This window comes from Myxine glutinosa, chromosome 13 (genome assembly GCF_964187855.1).
Source record: "Myxine glutinosa chromosome 13, kmMyxGlut1.1, whole genome shotgun sequence".
In the NCBI taxonomy this organism is placed as follows: domain Eukaryota; kingdom Metazoa; phylum Chordata; class Myxini; order Myxiniformes; family Myxinidae; genus Myxine; species Myxine glutinosa.
Genome location: NC_136273.1, coordinates 34,447,435 through 34,471,262, shown reverse-complemented (window position 1 = coordinate 34,471,262; position 23,828 = coordinate 34,447,435). Strand labels below are relative to the sequence as shown.

Genomic DNA, 23,828 nt, shown 5'->3' with positions numbered 1-23,828 from the left:
ACACACACACACACACACACACACACACACACACACACACACACACACACACACACACACACACACACACACACACACACACACACACACACACACAAGTGATTACAAAACCACGTCTCCTGCTCCTGTTACAAAACCACACAAAACCACGGGACAGGCTAACTAATGAGAGAAACAACAGAACGTTGATGGAGGTATGCTGACGCCTGTAGGAAGGAAAAAGAAGCTGACATTTCAGGTGTCAACACTTCGTCGGCCTGTTGACAAAACAAAGAAAGCTCAAAGCTGAAAAAATAATAGGCTGCCCCAGCTTAAGGCAGATATGAGGGCCGAGTTGGGTGACAAGACAGACAAAGTGGTGGGATGCTACTCCAAAATGGCAGCAGTCATTGCAGACATACACAGCAAGCAAGTGAGGGCCGGATTGAAACCCAGGTCGAGTTTGCTGTCAAAAGTGGGTGTGGCCCAAAAGTGTTGAGTTGGCTCTGAATGGCAACAGCATGTGATAGCCACTGAAACCTGGCCTGCTGTTAGTTCAGCCCTGAGCTGTCGTAGTTCCGTCATTATCCAATGGAGCATGGCCGACAAAGGATTAACGCCTGAAACTTCAACTTCTTGCAACCCATGGTGCTTCGCGTACTTAGAGCGACATCTGTCATTACCTTGAGTATGTTTGCGGAAGCACAAATTTTAACCCCACATTCCCCCTTTCCATTTTGTTCCACTCCATTCTGCTCTTCCATGAGCCTCGACCATGTATACAAAAAAGCGCTGCACTACGACTGCATATAACTTGTCAGTCTCGTCGGTTTGATTTTTGCAAAGTTTAAACTTTTGTGACCGAACTTGCATCATGGAGATAGGCTACTAGTAAAAGTAACATTTATTTGTAACTTCCGGTCAAGTTTTCTGATTGCATCGCAATTTTATTCATATCTGTGTCATCACTGATGCAAAGCTGAAAATTGCAACTTCACAAGGTGAGCATTTTTACCCTGCGCTCGCAAAGCGAAAAGCGGAGTTAAGCATTCATGTGCGTACGTGTGTGCCATGTACCGTGTGCCGTACGTATGCCGTGTGCCATGTACCGTACATATACCATATACCGTACGTACGTGTGTCGTGTGCTGTACGTATGCCGTGTGCCGTAGGAGTGCCGTGTGCTGTACGTGTGCCGTGTGCCGTGTGTCGCAGGCCGAACGTGTGCCGTGTGCCGTATGTATGCTGTGCCGTATGTGTGCCATACGTGTGCCGTGTGTGCATTTTAAAAATTCATTTTCCTGGCAACTGATGGTGGACACGAAATTATACCATAGCAGCGCCTCCGCCTGAATATTTTTTTTATTCAAAATTATGACGTAATAGGTCACGTGGTACGGACGCCATCTTGGAAAAACGTTACACCTCTATGTCTCCCAAACCACTCAATGGGGAAAAAATGAAACATGGCTCAGTGTAAAGAACTCCATATGGGGAATAGGTGTTGTTAATGATGACGTCATTGGTGCCATAATTATGACGTCATAATTCGACAGGGACAACGCTTAGTCTGATCAGTTTGAAATGTATTGAGCATGATCTACGCAACAATTATATTAGAGAATATAAATTTATGATGTCATCGCTCACGTGGTCTGGCAGCCATATTGGATCAAAGAAAAAAAATGTTCAAAAACAGAAGAGTTGGCTCACAACAAGTTGACTGCACAGGGTAAGTATTCTATGAATACCATCGAGTTTATTGTGTTAATAGATTGCGCCAGGAGACGACGGTTAAACTGAGTGTATATCGTGGTGGCAATCGAGTGTGAAAAGTATTTGCGGTGTTTACATGGAAATGTTACTTTTTTACTTAGTCTAGAGTGCCTTGAGGGTGGGGAGGGAGCAGGGGAGCGAGTGGAGAAAGGCTATTTCAAAGAGCTGTTGAACCGGGAAGGAAGCAACGGTTAGCGGGAGCTACCAAGTTATGCGCAGTTGGTGGAGATCATGGAAGAGGAAGTGCGGACGGCATTGAAGAGGATGAAAAAGGGAAGGGCACCAGACATTAATGAGGTGTGCACAAAGATGATAATTGCAGCGGGAGAAGTCGGAGTCAGGTGGACGAAGAGGTTGTTGAATGGATGTATGAGAGATGGATCAATTCCAGAGGAGTGGTGTGCTGTCACAGGGTTAATTGTGCCGATATGGAAGGGGAAGGGGGATGTTCAATATCCGGGGACGTACAGAGGCACTACACTCCTTAGTCATGTCACAAAGGTGCTGGAGAGGGTTCTGGATGGGAGGATAAGGAAGAGTATGGAGAAGGAGATCGGAGAAGAGCAGCAGGGGTTCAGAAAGGGTAGGGGAACGACGAATGGGATGTTCGCGCTGAGACTGCTGGTGGAGAAGAGGTTGGAGGTGCAAGGGGAAATTGCAGTGGGTTTTGTGGATCTGGAGAAGGCCTACGCGACAACACTGTTCCAAGAGAGATGATGATGGTGACACCGAGATGGATGGGAGTGTTGGAGGCAAAAGTCAGGTTGATGGAAGGGGTGTACAAGGGAAGGAAGAGAAGAGTTTTGGTTGGTCCTGGGATGTCAGAGGAGTTCATTGTGAACATTGGTTTGAGGCAGAGAAGCGCTCTCAGTCCACTCCTGTTTATCATGGTGATTGAGCCAGTAAGCAGGAATGTAAACATGAAAGATATTCTGGGGAGGATATTGTATGTGGACAATCTGGTTGTTGTGGTGGTGCAGAGTTGGTGGGAATGTAGGAAGTACTGGGAGAGTGCATGGGCTGAAAGGAGAAGAAACATGGCCTGAAAATGAGCATGGAGAAGATGGAGGTGATGTGGGTTAGGCAACAGAGAAAATAAATGAATACCAGGTTAGAGAGGAAGGAGATCAGACAGGGAAATAGGTTTGAGTATCTGAGTCAAACAGTGACTGGGGATGGTAAATCAGAGGCAGAGGTGCAGAGGAGGATTCATGTGGGTGTGAATGTGTGGAGTAATGGCAGACAGAAATATTTTGAGATTGAAAGGAAAGGTTCTGATGTCATGTGTAATGCCGGCCTAACTTTACGGTCTGGAGACAGTGGCACTGACAGAGAGACACCAACAGAGACTGCAGGTTTGTGAGAACAACTGGGTCAGGAGGATTGTGGGAGCGAAGAAGGTGAATGGATGAACTGAGGGAGGAGATTGGTGTGCAGATGAGCTTGACAGGGAGATTGGTGAAATGCCAGCTGAGATGGGCTGGACATTTGGTGCGGATGGGGGAAGAGAGAATGGCAGAGAGCGAATAGGTTGAGGAAACATGGTAGGCGGAAAAGAGGTAGACCGCAGTTGAGATGAGAGGATTGTGTGAAGAGGGATGTCAGGAAGGTGGGGGTGGTTGGAGGGTGGAGAGAGTTGGCTGAGGACAGAGGGGAGTGGAGCAGTATTGTGGTTAAGGTGGTGCCATCCAACCAGAGGAGGAGATCAACAACAATAGACAGACAAACAATTAACAGACTCGTGCGTCCATCATTTATTGCCTCTTTACAATGACTGTATACATTTCTTCATTTTCTTGCAGGTGTGTGCAATAGTATGTGGGCAGAAGGCAAATCAAATCATTTTGGGATTGGAGTCAATTTGGAAATTTTAACTTTTACGGGAGAGAATAGTAGAGGATTACATCTGCTTTTGGGAACCATTATTTATTTATATGCGCACTACCATCTCCACTGCCAACACACAATTTTTTAATTATTTTTTTATACACACTTTACCATAAATTTATATGTTCGACTTCCAACTTACTGCTCAGCCCTTGAAGTACTACGTAGTGAGTATGAAAAAAACTGAGTGCGAAAAAGCACCAGTGTGGAAGATTTTGAGTGTGTAGTCGCATGAGTGTACTCGAACGCTTCAGAAATTCTTACCTTCCCTTCCTGTGTCCCCACTCATCCTCTGGGCCATCGAGACCCATGTCACTGCTATTTGAAGACAGCGTTTGTGAAGATGACTGTGCGACAAAACATTTCATCGGTGTGAGGAGACTGGCAAGGTGGAACAAAGGAAGTGACACGACCATTCATCTTTAGACGTCATGACTACATTCTCTGTGTGAGTTCTAACTTGCTTAACATTCCACAAACATGCATGAATATGACGACTGAAGATCTTAAAACATTTGTGTTACACAAATTATATATATATATATATATATATATATATATATATATATATATATATATATATATGTATTTATATTTAATACTCCAATGTTTATTCAATATCGAATTGGAATAAATTAGTAATTTATTGAAATATTGAATAAATAAAAAAATTGTTCTAATAAACAGTTTATTCAATTAAATGTTGGAGAACACATATACACACACACACACACACACACACACACACACACACACACACACACACACACACACACACACACACACACACACACACACACAAACACCATCATGGACACATACATACCTTTGGTAGAACTGACATGCTCGAAACAGAACTTAAGCTCTACCAAAGCAGTGTATTAGATGGGTGACAATCCTGGATGGATCACCACTTCTACACAGGAAATCAGGGCCAGAATTTGCAATCTGGTCAAGGTGAGAGCTAACTTATATATGTGTGTATAATACGAGTGTGTATAATGTGTGTGTGTGTGTGTGTGTGTGTGTATGTATGTATGTATGTATGTATGTATGTATGTATGTATGTATGTATGTATGTATGTATGTGTATATATATATATATATATATATTGTTGTGGATATGGGAATGGTTTTTTTGTTTGTTTGTTGTTGTAGTGTAAATTGTTGTAAAGTATCGCCCTTCTTGCTCCAGTGTTGTATAAAGATCAAAGGGTGTTCCCGTAGTTAGTTCCATAAAGCATACATGAAGGACACCATAATATCCCTGTTCAGTAGTTTATTTCCTTATTATGTGTATTAGGGTAAGGCCTTGTCTTCCATTAAGATGATACTCCATTGCACCAAGTGAAATAAGATAGATCCCCTTTCATTCCTATTCCCAAAACCTCCATTTCCAACTGCGTCATTGCCAAGCCTCAATTGCCAACTACATCCCCTCCAAGCCTCAATTACCAACTGCACTGGGCAGTTTGTCAGGTTTGCTACAGCTGTGGGTTGTTGGTTTCGCCCCAAAACCGCCATTAAGCATGTGCTCAGCTCGAGGAAGAAGGGCGTGCCCGCCCATCGTCATCAAGGGTGGAGTCAGAGGGCCTGTGCCCACCAATCAGGGCCGAAGCGAGCTCACCGAGGGGCGTGTCCTGAAGGCCGGCGGCTTGATCGCCTGAGGCGCTATAAGAGCGCGCGCGCAAGAGCCGAGGGTGTGGTTGGACCAAGCAAGAGAGAGGTGTGGTTGGACCAAGCAAGAGAGAGGTGTTGTTGGACCGAGAGACGTGCGAAGAAAGAAAGTCAAGAAAGAGAGAGGTTCAGAGAGGCGTGTCAGAACGTTGGTTGGTGGTTGGTGGCGGAAAGAGAGTTGGTTACAAAAGAGAGTGGGAGAAGTAAAGAGAAGTGAGGCGGAGTGAGGCAGAGTGAAGCCAAGAAAGACAGCAAGCCTTGTGAGGGTTGAGTTGAGGAGGAGCACAAAAAGGGACACCAAGAGTTGCGTCGACGTCACCGAGGTTTTCCCGCCAAGAACGCGAGGAGTCGGAGCTGTCACCTCCAGCCCTGCCGTTTGCAGGGACCTGACCCTTCCTCCCCCTTCCAGCCATCCACCTCCTGCCATTCCTATCATCATCCCCCGTGTAAGTGTGTTCGTAGTCTGTCTTTTTTTTGTCTTGTCCCTGGGTATAAGTAAGCTTGTATAAGTTAATATTTGCACTGTGTCTCTGAGTTCTTCTGTAAATTATTTTCTTATCTTTCCTTCTTCCTTGGTTTCTTTCAATCCTGTACATAGTAATAAATTATATTTGTATTCCTTACCCTTTGTCTTTCTTCTTCTTCACATCCTTCGCTTTAGTCTTTTCCCCATTGAATATCTGTGGCGCGATTCGGCCAACGTTCAGGAATCGGGTTAGTCGGGGTAACTGTTAGGGCCGCGGTGCCATCCGCTCGGCCAAACAACATCTTGTCCGCGGTCCATAACAATATATATATATATATATAATGTATTGTTACAGCCCCGGGTTCGGGTCTACAATGACGGGGTTAGCCTCCATTCCCTCCCAAACTTACCGGACCTAAGGCTGCCACGCACGAATAACTTCGTACTTGGGCAAGTTGCGAACCAGCAACTACGAAAGCCAATTGGGCCGACGCGCGATAGCAGGGTCCAATCGTCGAACACCGCTTACCTGTACCACGTGACCATTTCAATCAGGGAACGTACCTTCCCTTCGGCGGTGTACCACTTTCTTTTATTCCTGGATGGAAATTTAGATGGCTGAGCAACCGTTGGTACCCGCCGGGCTAATGCAAATTTTGTTATGGCCGATCGTCACTGTGTGTGCGAGCAATGGCGGACCAAAGGAAGAAAAGACATTCACAGACAAAGGGAAAGCAAACGTTTAACGATTCGATTTATTTACAGTGAAACTTATTGATAGGAAAGAAAAAAGGGACAAGAGGCAGAAACTTAGCTTGATTTACGCCTTATGACAATTACTACGAATAAACACAATAACGGCGCCCATCACACATTCACAGGGGAGGGGAGGGAGAATGAACATTGGGATCCTGTTAGCAAAATGGTTACGATTTTACCAGCTGCTTCTCCTTGCGACGACCTTTGTCTGGACCTCACCAACAAGCATCAGGCCGGCAAATGACAGTCCCCAACATGAGCAGGCAAAGGCGATTCCAGCACGAACACGAGCAGGTAAGGGATATTCCCAGCATGAACAGGAGCAGGTAAGGGCAATTCCCAACATGAACACGAGCAAGTAAGGGCGATTCCCAGCACGAACACGAGCAGTTAAGGGCGATTCCCAGCACGAACACGAGCAGTTAAGAGCGATTCCCAGCAAGAACACGAGCAGGTAAGGGCGATTCCCAGCACAAACACGAGCAGGTAAGGGTGATTCCCAGCATGAACACGAGCAGGTAAGGGCGATTCCCAGCACGAACACGATCAGGAAAGGGTGATACCCAGCACGGACACGAGCAGGTAAGGGCGATTCCCAGCATGAACACGAGCAGGTACGGACGATTCCCAGCACGAACACGAGCAGGAAAGGGCGATACCCAGCACGGACACGATCAGGTAAGGGCGATTCCCAGCATGAACACGAGCAGGTAAGGGTGATTCCCAGCACAAACACGAGCAGGTAAGGGTGATTCCCAGCACAAACACGAGCAGGTAAGGGTGATTCCCAGCACGAACACGAGCAGGTAAGGGTGATTCCCAGCACAAACACGAGCAGCAAGGAGTCACGTGCATAAAGAGTCCACGTCATGCACATGTGCACGGAGAGGGAGTCCGGCAGCCAACAGAGCAGGGACAGACCGGCCAAAAGAGTGACTCATGTGCAGAGGCCTGTGAGAGGGTCCGGCCTAGACCGCCAACACAGCCAACAAAGTCCAAGGCTAAGCGAGAGTAAAGCAGGCACATGCTAGGTGAACAAAGTCCAAAGCCAAGAGAGAGAAAAAGCACGTGTGCATGACTTTTTGTCAGGGCCCTGGCAAGGGGTGGGGGGAGGACTGTTCGAGGGTGTCCCGTCTCTTGATTGGTGGAGCCCATCACTCCGCCCCCACAAGCTCCCCCGAAGTTCCTCAGGCCCTGATTGGTGGGTTTGAAAAGTTCCCTGTCTACAAAATGTTGTTGCTGGCATCCACTCTTGAGACCTTTGGCCTGTCTTCTGTCCTTCAAGACCCTGAATCAACAACTGTGGATGCAATCCTGATGCATCTGCCTGGCCAAACATCCCTTATGAGTGGAGGACATTTTTTGTGACTCCTTGCCAATCAAAAAAAACCATTTTTGTGGCATCTACGTATCAATACGAACTTGAATATGGATTTTTTTTTTGGATCGGTCACATGGTCTGGCAATGAAAATAAAACAAAATTGATCAAAATTGATGACGTCATAGGTCATAGGTCATGTGCATCTAAATCGGATTTCATGAAAACCTTTAAAATGCATCTCCGCCTTAATTTTTCGATCGATTGAGTCAAAACTTGGACCACTTATAGTATGCCAAATGACGATGTATATCCTATGGATGACGCCACAGGTCATGTGGCATTGCGGCCATATTGGATTTCATGAAAAACTTTCAAAATGCACCTCCTTCATTTTTCGGATCAATTCAGTTCAAACTTTGCATAATTAGGTCCAGGCTACCGTTGTCCAGGACGTTGTTGCACACTTGTCCAATCAGAATGGGGCGTCTTGGTCCCCGGGGCATCACTGCTCGCAGTTTTGATTTCTTCTTGTTTCCATACTTTTTCACAGTAACATCCCTACATCCATTTTCATTAAAAAAAAAGAAGTTTTTATTACTTGTTAAATAACTTTCAAAGGACCTCAAAGTAAATCGAATGAAATTTACTGTGAATCATTTACTCGATTTTACGTCATTTCCTCCATCTTCAGGAAATACCTTTAGGACGTCAGTCAGCGTTATCTTCACTCATAACATACTCAGCATTAGGCCCACATAAGCTGTCCTGGCAAATAATGAACAGCGATTTACATTGGATTGGTTCATTGTTGGCCACATATCACACTCTGGTTCACCCATACTACGACTGTCCTCTCAGGTTTGGTTACAATCGGTACAGGCAGAGCCGAGATATGACAATACATTACCAATGATGGTGGGGAAAGCCAAATACAAGCAGAGACAGAGACAGACAGAGCTAGTCATTCTAATACTTTGCTAACCCCTCCGGAACCGAGGTATAAATCGATACTTTGCCTGAAGATCTGTCATCATATTATTATTTATTAGCCCTCCAATAGAAAGGGCCCCCAAATGAGGTTTGCAGGGGGCCACCCACAAACCCAGCAGAGGCTCTGATATATACAGTCACGTGAAAAAGTAAGTACACCCTATGTAAAGCCTAAGTCACACATAGGCGGATATTTTGGCGACTACTGGCGACTGCCAGCGATCAAGATTTTTCGGCGACTACTGGCGATTTTGGGCGGTCAAATATGGTCAGGCGGCAGTATGGCGACTGCAGGCGGCCACATTGCGACTGCATTGCGACGACGCCCCGAGTGGGATGGCGACTGTTGAAGATCGACGACGACTGCATTGCGGATGCACGGTGGCAGCGTGGCGACAGTCTGGCGGCTAGATTACGACCGATGGCGGATCGCGGCGACTGCATTGGGCCCGGATGGCGGTTTACTCCGACGTCCGCAAGACTGCAATAAGACCGCCGGCGATTGGAGACGATTCACACAACTTTTTAAATCTTTATTCCTCTATTTTACATTTCACTTTATTCATTTCAATGATGTATGACATGAAGCATAAAGATGTTTGATGTACAATAAGAAAGTTAATAAAGATGTATCATTGTAATGTAATAATCAAACTTTTCTGCAGGGAGAGAGAATGGAAATAAAGTCCAACAAATTATTTCCACTGGTCCCAAGTCCCATAAATAAAGTTTCCAAAGGACCAAAGTCCCAAAAATAAAGTTCCCAAAAGTCCCAAGTCCAAACAATAAAGCCATATCCTTGTCGGCACCACAGGACCTCACTCCACGGAGACCCTCACACCATCCTGTCTTGCCATGGAATCGTGGTATGTCGTAATGCAGTCACCAGGCAGTCGTATCTCTGTCGCCAATGGCCGTAACTCGGCCGCCACTAGTCCTACTGCTGTCGTCGTCAGTCTCCCATAGCCGCAGGGGAGACGTGGCAGTTCTTCTGTAGTCGATATGCAGCCGCAACAGTGTCGGCCCGTAGTCGGGAAGATGCCGCAGGAAGGCCGTATGGCATTCGCATCTCTGCCGTGCTAGCTGGTGGGGCGATTGCGGAAGACTATGAGCGACTGGGTTGCGGCCGCTTTACGGTCTTATTACGGTTACCGACGACAGCATGGCGGTTCCATCACGACAGCATGGCGGATCTTTTTTGAGGACGACTGAGCGCGCCGTTTTTAAACATTTAAAAATATATTTGGCCCCTTTGCGGCTCTTGCCGACTGCAGCCGACCTGGGGAGGATAACCACGACTACAGAAGACCGTCCATTACGGTTTCATTACGATTGTCGGCGGGTGGTGGCGATTTTTCCAGTCGCCAGTAGTCGCCGACAAATCCGCCTATGTGTGACTTATTTGACTTTTTCAACATATTTCAACATACAGCTATTTGATCTTCATTTCAACAATATTGATAGATAAAGGTGATATAATATAACAAATATCATGAAACATTTACATTTTGTTGTCAATTGTATAATTTAAATATACATAAATGCAAATTTCGCATGTGGAAAAAGTATGTACACCCTTGGCTCTAATAAGTGGTATTTCCCCCTTTGGCAGAAACAACCTCAAGTTGGCGTTTCTTATAACTGTCTACCACTCTCTGACATTGACTGGAAGAAATTTTTGCCCACTCCTCCATGCAGAATTCTTTCGATGCGATTCAGTGCGATTCGATTCAGATGCGATTCGATTCAGTGCGATGTTTGAGGGGTTTGGGGGATTTTCAAATCCCCCCACAACATCTCGATGGGGTTTAGATCCGGGCTTTGACTTGGCCATTCCAGAACCCTCCATTTCTTTCTTTTCAGCCATTCCTTGGTGGATTTACTGGTATGTTTAGGGTCATTGTCATGTTGCAAGGTTCACCTTCGGTTGAGCTTCAACTTTCCGACAGATGGCCTCACATTATCCTCAAGCACCCTCTGGTACAATGAAGAATTCATAGTGGATTATATGATGGTGAGCTGCCCAGGCCCTGATGCAGCAAAGCTGCCCCAAACCATAATATTTCCACGACCATGCTTTACAGTTGGTATCAGGTTCTTGTGGTCAAATGCTGTCTTTGCTTTTCGCCAAACATGTCTTCTGGTACTGTGGCCAAATAGCTCTACCTTTGACTCATCTGTCCAGAGCACATTGTTCCAGAAGTGCTGGTCTTTGCCGAGGTGTTCATTGGCAAACTTTAGTCTTTCCCTGATGTTCTTTCTGGATAGCAAACGTTTCCTCCTGGCACACCTCCCATGTAGATCAAATTTGTGCAGCCTCTTTCTAATGGTAGACTCGTGCACTTTGACATCAACAATGTCAAGAGCTACCTGTAGGTCCCGTGATGACATTCTGGGGGTTCTTAGAGACTTCTTTCAGCATCTTGCGGTCTGCTCTCGGGCTGAACTTGCTGGGGCGGCCTGGCCTGAACAAGTTGGCAGTTGTTTGGAATCTTCTCCACTTGTAGATGATCTTCCAGACAGTCGAATGATCGATTTCAAATTGTTTGGAGATCTTTTTAAATCCCTTCCCAGACTCGTAGGCATCTATAACCTTCTTTCTGAAAGCCTCAGAGAGCTCTTTTGATCTAGGCATGGTGATGCCGCACACTTCAACAACAAAGAGCAAACCAAAGTAAATGTCTGAGGTTTAAATAAGACAGGTTCCTCCAAGATCCTCTCTGATGATGTTCTAATCATTTGCACCTGAGCTGGTGCACCTGATTCTAATTTTAGGTATTTGAAGTAGTGATAAATGTAGGGGTGTACTTACTTTTTCCACATGCGAAATTTGCATTTATGTTTATTTAAATTATACAATGGACTACAAAATGTAAATGCTTCATGATATTTGTTATTTTATATCACCTTTATCTATCAATCAATATTAAGCCTGGTGTTGGCTTATCGGTCAGGGTGCTGGCTTGGGATCCTAGGATCCTGTGTTCGAATCCCGGTCGACCGCTGAATTAACGCCAGGGGGGTTGATTCAGCCTGTCATCCTTCCGAGGTCGGCAAATTGAGTACCAGCTTGCTGGGATGAATGATCCCGGTGTAGAATAGGTACACCGTATCCCTGCGCATCGTAAGAGCGTGACCAAGGGTTGGCGTCAGGAAGGGCATCCGGCCATAAAAACATTGCCTCAAACAGGGAACCATGATTGTCATGGGTCCCGCAAGGCTAACCCCCGCTCTAGCGGGGAAAATGGCCTTAAAACGATCATTCATTCATTCATTCTTTATCTATCAATATTGTTGAAATGAAGATCAAATAGCTGTATGTTGAAAAAGTCAACACTTTACATGGGGTGTACTTACTTTTTCATGTGACTGTGTGTGTATATGTATGTATGTATGTATGTATGTATGTATGTATGTATGTATGTATGTATGTATGTATGTATATATATATATATATATATATATATATACACACACACACACACACACATACATATATGACGGTGAATGACTCACCTACTCTCCCCTAGAGAAACCGTGGAATTATTACCTTGCACCAACGAATCCTAGCAGGTGGGACACTTAGCTTAACATCTGTATTTGGGACGGCACACTGCGATATAATGCAATGCCTATGCATAACTCAGTAAAATGCATAACCCATAAAGACGCAAACATAAGCCAGTAAAAAAAATGTTAAATAACGAATTGTCAAACATGATCTATTCAATGGGCGACATTAATCAGTTGATGAATAAAGACTTTTAAACGATTGACATGAATTACAAAGACATGATAAAGGGTTTTAGGCTTTGGTTAGAACAAGGAAAAGTAAAATCTGGTTATATCTGGTATGGCCCTGTCACTTTGGACATCAATTTTTCACTACGAAATCCATCACATTTGTCATCTTCCTATGAAATACATACACACAATATATAAGACTTTGCTGCATTGAACTCACCACAGTATTCATCAGGAGAAACTGAGTTACTTCCAATCCTGTTGTCATTCACGAATTTTGATGTTTCCGATTTTGAAATGGCTCCAAAAAGGCGGTACACAAAAATCCTGTTAACTTGGTCTGGATATATTTTTGCAGGTTCTTCACAGTTAACAGATGTCAGAGACGAATAATTTTTGGGTCACCTGTTCAAGTCGTAAAATCTATCTTTTTGGACGAGCAAACGCGTCGAAGAAACAATCACAAGAGCCCATGAACTGAACACAAAGGATGAGGTCTGGAGTGAAGAATTTAGCAGAGGCACATTTCCCAACACCTGGTGCATGTCACGACCTGATCTCAAGCCAGAAGTCAGATTCTTAAGACAAGGGTGTGGGAAGGAGGTGGGGCTATATAAATAAAGATAAAATTGGATCTGAGCAGATTGGCTAAGCGTCATGCCAGATGGTTCCAGGATTGGCCAGCTCGACATGCTCTCATCACTCGGCGGACACGTGCCGCAGTCTTGCAACAGCATGCCTCTCCAGGGACTGATCTCAGCCATGGCTCTGAGCCATTGTACCTCTGACTGTGATTACTGCACATGCCGAGTTTAGCCAACTGGTTCCCAGAAAGATATACACCCGAAAATGTTCTTTTGAAAATAGGCGGACGTGTAAATTGGCTTAGTGTCCTTCTGTCCTGGAAACAATTCAGATGTACAAGTAAACTTTCTGTTTCTTGCCACTGCGAATGACGAGCTCATTACCATTTCTGACATGTTGAAATAGAAATTAATTCATCAGGAGTCCCAATGAGCCTGGTGTCGGCTTAACGGTTAAGGTGGCTGGCTCAAGATCTTAGGGTCTTGAGTTTGAGCCCCTGTCGTTCCGTTAAATACCATCAGGTGGGTTGACTTCATGAATGTATTTTCACGGTTGGCAAAGGTGATAATGAAGCTAGGAGTGATCCTTGCACTTGAACCAGGCAGAACATTGGAATTTGACCAGATTCCCAGACGGAATCCGCAAAAAACAACCAAACAAGGTAGGAATGACACCACAACCCGTTTATGGATCGCCATAATGACATACTTTGACATTTTTGTCATTGGTGCCTGTGTGGCAAAAGTAATAATTGTACAAAGATGTCTATGTGCGAGGGAGTTGTAGATTTGTAGTGAGGGTTGTGTTAATTGTGCAGGATATGTGTTGTGTTCTGGCAGGATGTCGGAGATCAATTAGGCCTACACGCTAGCCTAAATATGGTGTCCGAATGATGAAAAACAAGCATTCTGAGTATTGCGCTGCAATACATGTCCCCTACCAAAGTTCAAAGTGCCATAACTTTGTCAAAAATGATCGAACATGCAAATTTATGCACGGTTGATGCTGGTTTTCAAACTTGATCTGAGGTATGCTGAGACACATGTGTGTCACGCCTCGCCTCGTTGATAAGCCCGCAAGGTCACTCCATGGAGCGGCCTGCACGTATTGCACTGTGTGAATTATATAATTACCAACTCACGGTCTGAGGTACTAGCGATTCAAGAGATATCGATTTTTAATAAATATTTTCGTTCAATTAACGATATCTGCCAAACCACGTGCCATATCGCAAATTCCAAAAGGACATTTTAGTAGACTGACATGCTGAACAGATTTGTGAAGTTTCCCCTCGATTGGATCAAAAATGAGGGAGGAGCTCGGTTTTAAAGGTTCATGCTTAAAAACGTCATAACTCTGAAACCATGTGACGCATGACGTCATGCTCACTGACTTTTTTGTTCGTCATGGGTATGCGATTCTGCCTGCAAAGTTTGGCCTCCATCTGTTCAGCCATTGCAGAGAAAAAGGGGTTTTCGTGTTTTCACGAAAAACACTATGGCAGCTGAACCACGTGACCTGTGACGTCATAATTACCATTAAAATATTCTACAGACCGAGTCCCCCCTACGGTGAAAATTTGATCTCAATCGGTCCAATTAGTGCAGAGAAAATGTTTTTTAAAGGAAATAAAAACTTAAAATGGCACTGAGTTAAGGAGCATCAGAATTATGAGAATTACCAAAGTTCAAAATGCCATAACTTTGTCAAAAATGATCGAAACATCGTGAAGTTCGAACTTGATCTGTAACTTATCATGAGGAAACCATGTGCCAAGTTTGAAATCATTAGCATTAAGTGTTTAGAAAAAAAGTCCGTTAAACTGTTCTTTGCGTGACGGACTGACAGACTGACGGAATGACGGACTAACGGACGGAGGGACGGCGTGCAAACCTATAGTCCCCTCCGGTGTACACCGGTAGGGGACTAATAAGGTTCTCTATCAAACAGCTCTAACAAACTCTTCTCTATTGCAGAAAGGTTGAAAAATTGAATGAATTTGTGGATCAGATGGTTAATTGTTTGGAGATAAATTTTTGCTTTACTAAAAAAGAACAGGGCGAAAACTAGAAGTGGCGAAGGCAAAACTAGAAGTGAGGGGGTTGACCAAAAATTAAAGGTGGAAACCTGTTCCTTTTTAGTAAAGGAAATTTCCTCTCCACACAATTAACCATCTGTTGCACAAATTCATTCAAATTTTCAACTTCTCTGAAAATTACTTCGCTCAAAGACCCACATTAGTTCAAAGCGATACTATATATTCCTTGTTATTTGAAAGGAGTTGCAAGCAACTGCTTCAAATCTCCTCCCAAAGACACATGATGATTGCAGCAGCTTCAATTGATGTTTTATAAGTGAATATCCATGTCTACTTCGAATCTGGGTAGATTAACACATTCACAACATTGTGCACCTGCCATGGAGGCATGCCTGCAGCCTCCAGTGTGGATGTCCAGATTGACAAAAGAGGGATGAACGTCGTTAATGTAGGTTTGGACAAGCTGGTTTAACATTATGTTCAAGACCGAGGATGCATTGTAAGACCAAAAACTCTGGTCAAATCTCACCTTGCAGAATATGTCAAGATAAGGACAGAGGGTAACGATCTGAAAATGCATTTTATTTTTTATTTTTTTTTGCTTTCTTGCATTCTCATTTCCTTTCCTTATTTCAAGATTTCTTTCTACGCTTGAATCATTCCTTTGTCCAAGGAGGGTTTCTGGTGCAATTTTGGTCTCATGGGTGATAGATGTGTGATGAAATATGATGTAACGTCTCGAGCTGAACGAAGAGACGAGCCGCGCGAAGGGACGACCTTGAAGGAGCTTATATAAACTCTGTCCTTTCGGTGCGTAATCAGGTGGCATTTTGTATCCCAATGCTATAGACTACTGAGATTTAACAGGTACGTAAATGCTTACTTGCAGGAAACTAGGAGATGTATGATTTGATTGCTTTCTTTATGGAACTAATAATCTGCATTCTTGTGTTGTATGATGGTTAGAGATATAGTTCAATAAAGCCTCATTTCTTGGAAGAGGTCTGAGTTTAATTCACAACAAGATGTCAGAGGCAGACATCTGCCTTTAAAGTATGGGTTTATGTGAGATATTTATAAATATCGATGATCATCTTGTGGTGATGAAAATGGCTGGAAGGATGGCCTAGACATGCGCACACTTGCCTCTCACTGTCTAACCTGGGTTTGAATCCCGACCCAGCTATAAACTGTCATCTTGGTGTTTCGCAGGCAGGATGATTCATCAATATGTGCGTCATCCCTCGGGTGGACGTTAAACTGAGCATCCCATCTGCGGCATTAGTTGCTGGATATTAAAGATCCCATGGTGGAGAATAGGTGAGCTTGGCTCTTACACGAGCCTCGACTGAGTATAGAAAAAAAAACCTATCACCTGCACCATGAACAAATTCTAAATTTCTTCCCTAACCTACAGAGGGCATCACATCAGCGGTGCAGCCGCACCCTCAGCCAATGGTGATGCCCATCAGCCTTGTGCTGCATGCAAAATAAGATATTTGTTATGGGATTGAGATGAAAAAATGTCAAAATATGTTGTTATGGCAATCTGGAAAGGATTGTGGTGTCGAGTGTCATTCCTACCTTGTGTGGTTGCATTTTGGGTCCCGATATATTTTTTCATTACCTAAGCCACCGAACGCGAACTTTTTACCCCTCTCCATTTGTTTGTTTGTGTGCAGGTCTGCAGGACATCTCAAAAAGTTATGGACGTCTTCGGACGAAACTTAGTGGACAGGTTGGGCACTTGACAAGGAAGAATCGTTTTGGTTCTGGTGATGATCCAAATCCGGAACCAGATATGAGTTTTTTTGTTTTTTTTCAAGTGAATTTTCACCAATGAGTAATACAGGGCCAAAAATTTATCAAAAATTTATTTTTCACGATATCTCAAAACGTTGTGAACGAGTTATGACAACACCAGGTGGATGAGTTGGTTAGGTGACAAGAACAAGACGACTAGACTTTGGTTCAGGTCCGGATCCAGATCTGGCCTATTAGTGGCCCATTGGTGGGTGGAGGTATATGCCCTACTGAGTGCCAATCTAGCTTTTTATGTTTTTTCCTGACTTGTTACTCCCGCCAGGGAGTAATGCATTCAATCGTGCCCGTCCGTGTGTGTGTTCGTGTGTTTGTGAACAAGATATCTGGAAAAGTTCTGAACGGATTAGGATGAAAGTTGGTGGGATGATTGCCCTTGGGATAAGGAAGAATTGATTAGTATTTGGTGAAGCTCAGGATATTATTCCCGATCTAGGAATTTCTTGAAGGATTTTTTTTACCATTGGAAGATAGGGCTCATTTTTTTTAAAACATCATCTTCTATATATTCTATATTTAACATTGTGATATGAAAATAGTTTTCATATTTGTTGTAAATGTAGTTTAAACTCGTGGTTATGCGTTGGAGTGGTGTATTTTTTTTAGCAGCGTCGTCTTCAATGTTAATTTTTTTTTCTAATAAAGACATATTCTGTCATTTTGAAACCACCAAAGTGTGTATTAGGTTTCCCAGTTTCATAAAATGTATCGTTTGATATGTATAATGCTTTAAAAGTTTTTTTTTTTTTGTTTTTTTTTAACCTCAGAAGAGATATCAACATTTAGCTCAGCGAATGTCATTCACGGTGTCAGTATTTGATGAACTTATAAAGACTTCGTTCCAGATTTTTCAATGGCTGAGGTATATCAACAAACGAATAAAACAGATTTGGCAAAATTCCAACTTTTAAAAAAAAAGATCGCATATGGATAGGTTGGGCACTTGGGTTGTGAGAGGCTGAAGAAGAAGAAACCTCGCATGGGCTTCCCAGACCAAATAAATAATTCTGGTTCTGGCACTGCGATTTTCAGGGAGTAACGCATTCGATCGTGTCCGTCCGTGTGTGTGTGTGTGTGTGTGTGTGTGTGTGTGTGTGTGTGTGTGTGTGTGTGTTCGTATGTTCATGTGTTCGTGAACAAGATATCTGGAAAAGTTCTGAACAGATTTGGATGAAAGTTGGTGGGATGATTGCCCTTGGGATAAGGAAGAATTGATTAGTTTTTGGTGAAGCTCAGGATATTATTCCGGATCCAGGAATTTTTTTTGGGAAAGATCTTTTCTGTTGTACTGCATTAAAGCTTTTATTCTTATCCTTAAATGATGTTTTTCTCTTCTAATTCCGAGATATATCAAAATAAATTCTCTGACAGTTAGGGCTTACTTTCTTTTTCATTTATTGTTTTTGGGAGAGGGGATGTTAAACAAAACGTATTATTCCAACTAAACCCACGGCGAGAGTATGCGCTCTCCTGAGTGGCATTCTAGTTTCTTATTTTATTTATATATACAGTATATTTGAATATGTCATTAACTAAAAAAGGGGTAATATAATAGGTGAAGTGGTGACGTTAGGACCTTTGACCGTTGCTTTGATTTAAGTCGTATTGATATTCGTCGCACCTTTCAGGAATGCATCCCAGACGTTAACCATGGTCGACCAGTAGCACATTGAGGTTAATGTGTGGCAGGCATATCCTGTTGGTCAGCACGCATGCAGCAATAGCTTGTGTGACACTTACCTCCTGTATCCACTATAGTGATGGGGTCTAACCTCGATATATATTTGCTGGCAGGATTGCCGACAGATATGCGCACTCACTTTTGAGCTCCCTCACCTGGGTTTGAATCTCGACACAGGCCTGACTGCAGCCTGTGCTGGGCGTAGAAAGCACTCACTATCAGCTTCAGCACAATGGCAACTTCAAAACGTTTTGGCTAACAGTAGTCCGATCGTTAGCCTGGTGGTGGGCCAGCGGCTAGGGTGCCAGCTTAGGATCCAAGGATCCTGGGTTCGAATCCCGGTCGATCGCTGAATTAACGCCAGGGGGGTTGACTCAGCCTGTCATCCTTCCGAGGTCGGCTAATTGAGTACCAGTTCACTGGTAATTCCCTGTGTGTCGTAAAAAGGCGACAAACAGGGTTGGCGGCAGGAAGGGCATCCGGCCGTAAAACATTGCTTCAAAAAGGGGACCAAAAAACAACAACCACGGTCCCCGAAAAAGGCCAACCCCCGCTTTGCGGGGAAAAATGGCCTCTAAACGGTGGTTTTAGTCCGATCGTTAGGTCCCCAAGACACAGTTTACTGCCTGAACTGTGGTTTAACCGTGCTTATCGAGGTTATTCATGTGACAATATCGATATTATAAAACAGGAATGTCTGTCTGTCCATCCGTCTGTCCCCAAGCTAATCACTCAATTTTGGGGCTGGCCACCAAACCTTCTGTGGAATATTTTGGTGACTCGACGGGTGTCCTAAGGTAGGTGGGGAGGTTTCATAAATTCCTCAATACAATTATGATTTTGAGTTACGATCCATACAAAAGTGCTTCCGATCCAGAAGTAAACACAATCACGGACATTTGCTGGTTTGATATCTCAATACAATTGTGATTTTGAGTTCCACCTGAACGATGCCGCTTTTATCCATTCTAAAGTGGGTCGGAGGTTTTATAAATTTTCCAATATAAATTCCTCAATTCAATTATGATTTTGACTTTCGATCCATATGGAGTGTTTTGTATCTGCTCTTTCTCGCTGGCAGATTGAGATTTGAGTCTATATTCGTTTTCCTCAGGAGTGTTTGAAACATTGAATTTTGTTATATTAATGCTATAGTATTAATTTGCGATGGGAATGATGATGTTTGAAATGAAAATATAGAGAGATTGATTTTAAAGCAGAATGAGGAAATTATGTGAGGGTTTCCACCCGTGAATTTTGCGGATTTGCCATTTACAGTTTTGCCATTGACCGCATATAGAAACGTTCACCTGCAGTAAGTGTTTTTCCCAAGTCCATCACGAACTGGCTGTCCATGCCTGATGTTCGACTCAAGGTGCAACAGGAATGTGGAATTTATTGATGCAAACGTTTTTTTCCTGTGATCCCGGCCTCCCTCCCATGCGTAGCACGGATACCTCGCTAGTCAAATACAAGACCGATTTTGCTTGCTGGCTGTCTTGCTTGCTTTATGCCTATGCGCAGCAAGATGTGCATATATCTATTAATTGCTATTTACTTATGCTATTAGAAAATGAATGCATCTATAAAGTAAGTACTATTAGAATGTGATTAGGCCGATGATGTACGTGCGATTAGAAAGTGAGTACGTCTATTAAATACATACTATTAGAACGTGAGCATGGTACGTCAATTAAGTACAGTCAAACACTTCTCCAACTCAGCTTCCACACCATGGTTTCGCATAATAATACGCGCTGGATTAAATGCCATAAAACCTCTCTCGCGCGATGGCGAGTTTCGCATTTACATGAGCGAGGAAAGTGTCTGTGAGGTGTGTGCGTGAGTGTGGCAAGTGTCTGCCATGTGTACGTGAGTGTGGCAAGTGTTTGATGTGTGAACGTGAGTGTGACAAGTGTTTGATGTGTGAACGTGAGTGTGACAAGTGTCTGTGACATGTGTACGTGACTGTGGCAAGTGTCTGACGTGTGTGTGTGTGACTGTGACAAGTGTCTGTGACATGTGTACATGAGTGTGGCAAGTGTTTGACGTGTGTACGTGAGTGTGACAAGTGTCTCTGACATGTGTACGTTAGTGTGGCAAGTGTCTGTGAGGTGTGTGCGTGAGTGTGGCAAGTGTCTGTGACATGTGTACGTGAGTGTGGCATGGCAAAATGTACTAGGAAAACATGGTATTGGAAACCGCAACAACAGCATCCACCTTCGACTGAAAGTCTGTGCGAAAGAGACAGCTTTCGATAATCAACACCAAATTTCAGCAGAAAGACCACTACAAGACAACTTGGATGCCTTCCCGCTCAAGGCATTGGCACCTCATAGATTACATATCGGTGTGCCAGCAGGACCTTGGGGATGTCCTGCACACCAGAGCCATGCCTTGTGCTGACTGCCATACTGACCACTGGCTTGCCCGCTCTAAGTTGTGTTTTCAAGCCCCAGCCTAAGCATAACGGTTTCAACCCCCCCAAAAATTTGATGTTTCCAAACTGCAAAACCTTCACTGCAGACAAAACTTTCAAACAACTCTTCAATTAAAGCTCAAAACCTAAACACAAACAGCAGCCACCTCACCTGTTGAGCTTTGGAAACACATTAGGTCATTAATCCTCAATATCACCAAAAGAGGTCATCAGGATCAGTCACAGGAAGGACCGAAACTGGCTTGATGAAAATGACAAATACAGTCACGTGAAAAAGTAAGTACACCCCATGTAAAGTTTTTACTTTTTCAACAGAGGGTGCTTGAGGATAATGTGCTGCCATCTGTCGGAAAGTTGAAGCTCAACCGAAGGTGGACCTTGCAACATAACAATGACCCTAAACATACCAGTAAATCCACCAAGGAATGGCTGAAAGGAAAGAAATGGAGGGTTCTGGAATGGCCAAGTCAAAGCCCGGATCTAAATCCCATCGAGATGTTGTGGGGGGATTTGAAACGAGCTGTGCATGCAAGAAACCCCTCAATCATCGCACTGCTGAAAGAATTCTGCATGGAGGAGTGGGCAAAAATTTCTCCCAGTCGATGTCAGAGACTGGTCGACAGTTATAAGAAATGCCTACTTGAGGTTGTTTCTGCCAAAGGGGGCAATACCACCTATTAGAGCCAAGGGTGTACTTACTTTTTCCACATGCGAAATTTGCATTTATGTTTATTTAAATTATACAATGGACTACAAAATGTAAATGTTTCATGATATTTGTTATATTATATCACCTTTATCTATCAATATTGTTGAAATGAAGATCAAATAGCTGTAGGTTGAAATATGTTGAAAAAGTCAAAACTTTACATGGGGTGTACTTACTTTTTCACGTGACTGTAAATCCAAGCCTTACTTGCAAAGAAAAGGTCCACTCATCAAGCCGTTCTAGCACAGCCAACTAGTCAGAAAAAGAATATGGCCTATCTCCATGCATGCAACATCCTCCAACAAAAACTGCGTAACCTCCAAAATAACTGGCAGACTGCTCTTTCAGAAAGAACCCAAATGTATGCTGACAATGATGATACCAGAAGCTTCTATGAAGCATTAAATCTGTCTATGGCCCCACCTTCCAGATTCAAAGCCCTTTGAGAAGCTCTGATGATCAAACCCTGCACACTGGCAAAGACTTTGTCTTGGATCGCTGGTCAGAGCACTTTCATACCCCCTTCATTACAGACCGAACAATACATGATACTGCCATCAATCGCATCCCTCAACTGCCTGTCAAGGTTGAGCTCGATTAGTGATGCACACTACAAGAAAGCACCACTGCTATCAACTTAGTGAAAAGCAACAAAGCCCCTGGAGTTGATGGAATTCCACCCGAAGCTTTGAAATATGGCGATCCTGTACCACACTCCATGCTCCTGAACTATTAATTTGTAGCCTGCTGAGAGCAAGGTAAAATTCCACAAGATCTGCACGGATGCTCTGTTTATCACCTTGTCTATAAACAAAGGAGACAAGTCAGACTGTTACAACAAACATGGGATTACACTTCTTTCCACTGCCTGGAAGTTTTTGGCTAGAATCCTCTTTAACAGGCTTGTGCCTACTATAGCAAAGGAGGTCCTCCCAGAGGAAAGGTACAAAGGTGTTGACAAAGGTACAACAGCTCAGATGTGCCCAGACAAATACAGGAAAAGTGCCATGAGCAGAACAAAGGCCTGTACATTACCTTTATCAACATTGCAAAATATTTTGACACTGTGAGTCGGAATGATCTCTGGAAGATTCTTGCAAACCTTAGATGCCCATCTGGTTTCCTTACCATGATCAGACAACATGAAAATCACCATGGACAAGTTAAGCATGATGGTAGCTTTTCTAGTCCCTTCCCGATTTCCAACGGTGTTAAACAAGGCTGTGTTCTCCACCTGCTTTACTGTTTTTCTTTTCAGTATGATGCTCCAACAAGTGACTGACAACTTGGGAGGAGTGGGCAAAACATTAGGTGTCCACATTAGTTATTGGACAGATGGAAACCTTTTCAGCCTCAGGCGACAACAGGCCTACACAACGACCACACAACAGCTCATTTGCGAGCTCCTGTTCACAGATGACTGTGCTGTTATGATGGTCTGACCTGCAGCACCGAACGACCTCCTTTGATGCAGCACAACTGTTTGGGTTTATCATGAACTTGAAGAGAACGGAAGTCCTTCACCAGCAAGCTCCACGCCAAGTCTATTCACCACCACAGAAAACTATGAGATGAATGAGGCTGTAGCTCTGCTAAGTGCACGCATAATAGGCAGAGCCTCCGTAACTGTATAGGCAGAAGGGCCTTTTTAAAATTTAAATTGTTCCTGGCTGCTCCCACAACTGTTTTGTGTACCAGACAGGTTAATGTGTGGCAGGAATTTCCTGTTGTTACCCACTGGTGGGGCGCTTGCTTCCTGGTACCCACTACAGTAATGAGGTCATGCATATATACCCCAGTCCCCGTCCCCTTATCAACACCCCCTAAGACTTTCCTCTGGAATATATAAACAAGTCGGCTTATCCTCCTCCAAGCTCTGATGGTGGCACAGAATAGTTTATGAACAGTGTGAAAAGGGGTTGCTCCACCAGAAGACAAACCAAGAGGCACAAAT

The 23,828-nt window shown here is 43.8% G+C and overlaps 1 protein-coding gene across 3 annotated transcripts in view; it reads right to left on the bottom strand.

The window, feature by feature from the left end:
* The window catches only part of LOC137438829 (regulator of G-protein signaling 3), a 305,803-nt gene that overhangs the window by 16,814 nt on the left and 265,161 nt on the right, over positions 1 to 23,828 (bottom strand). For all 3 annotated transcript variants that reach the window (XM_078767307.1, XM_078767304.1, XM_078767306.1), the window contains exon 20: positions 3,907 to 3,989. In XM_078767307.1, coding sequence (XP_078623433.1) covers positions 3,907 to 3,989 — 83 coding nt within the window. The remainder of the gene's footprint in view (positions 1 to 3,906; positions 3,990 to 23,828) is intronic.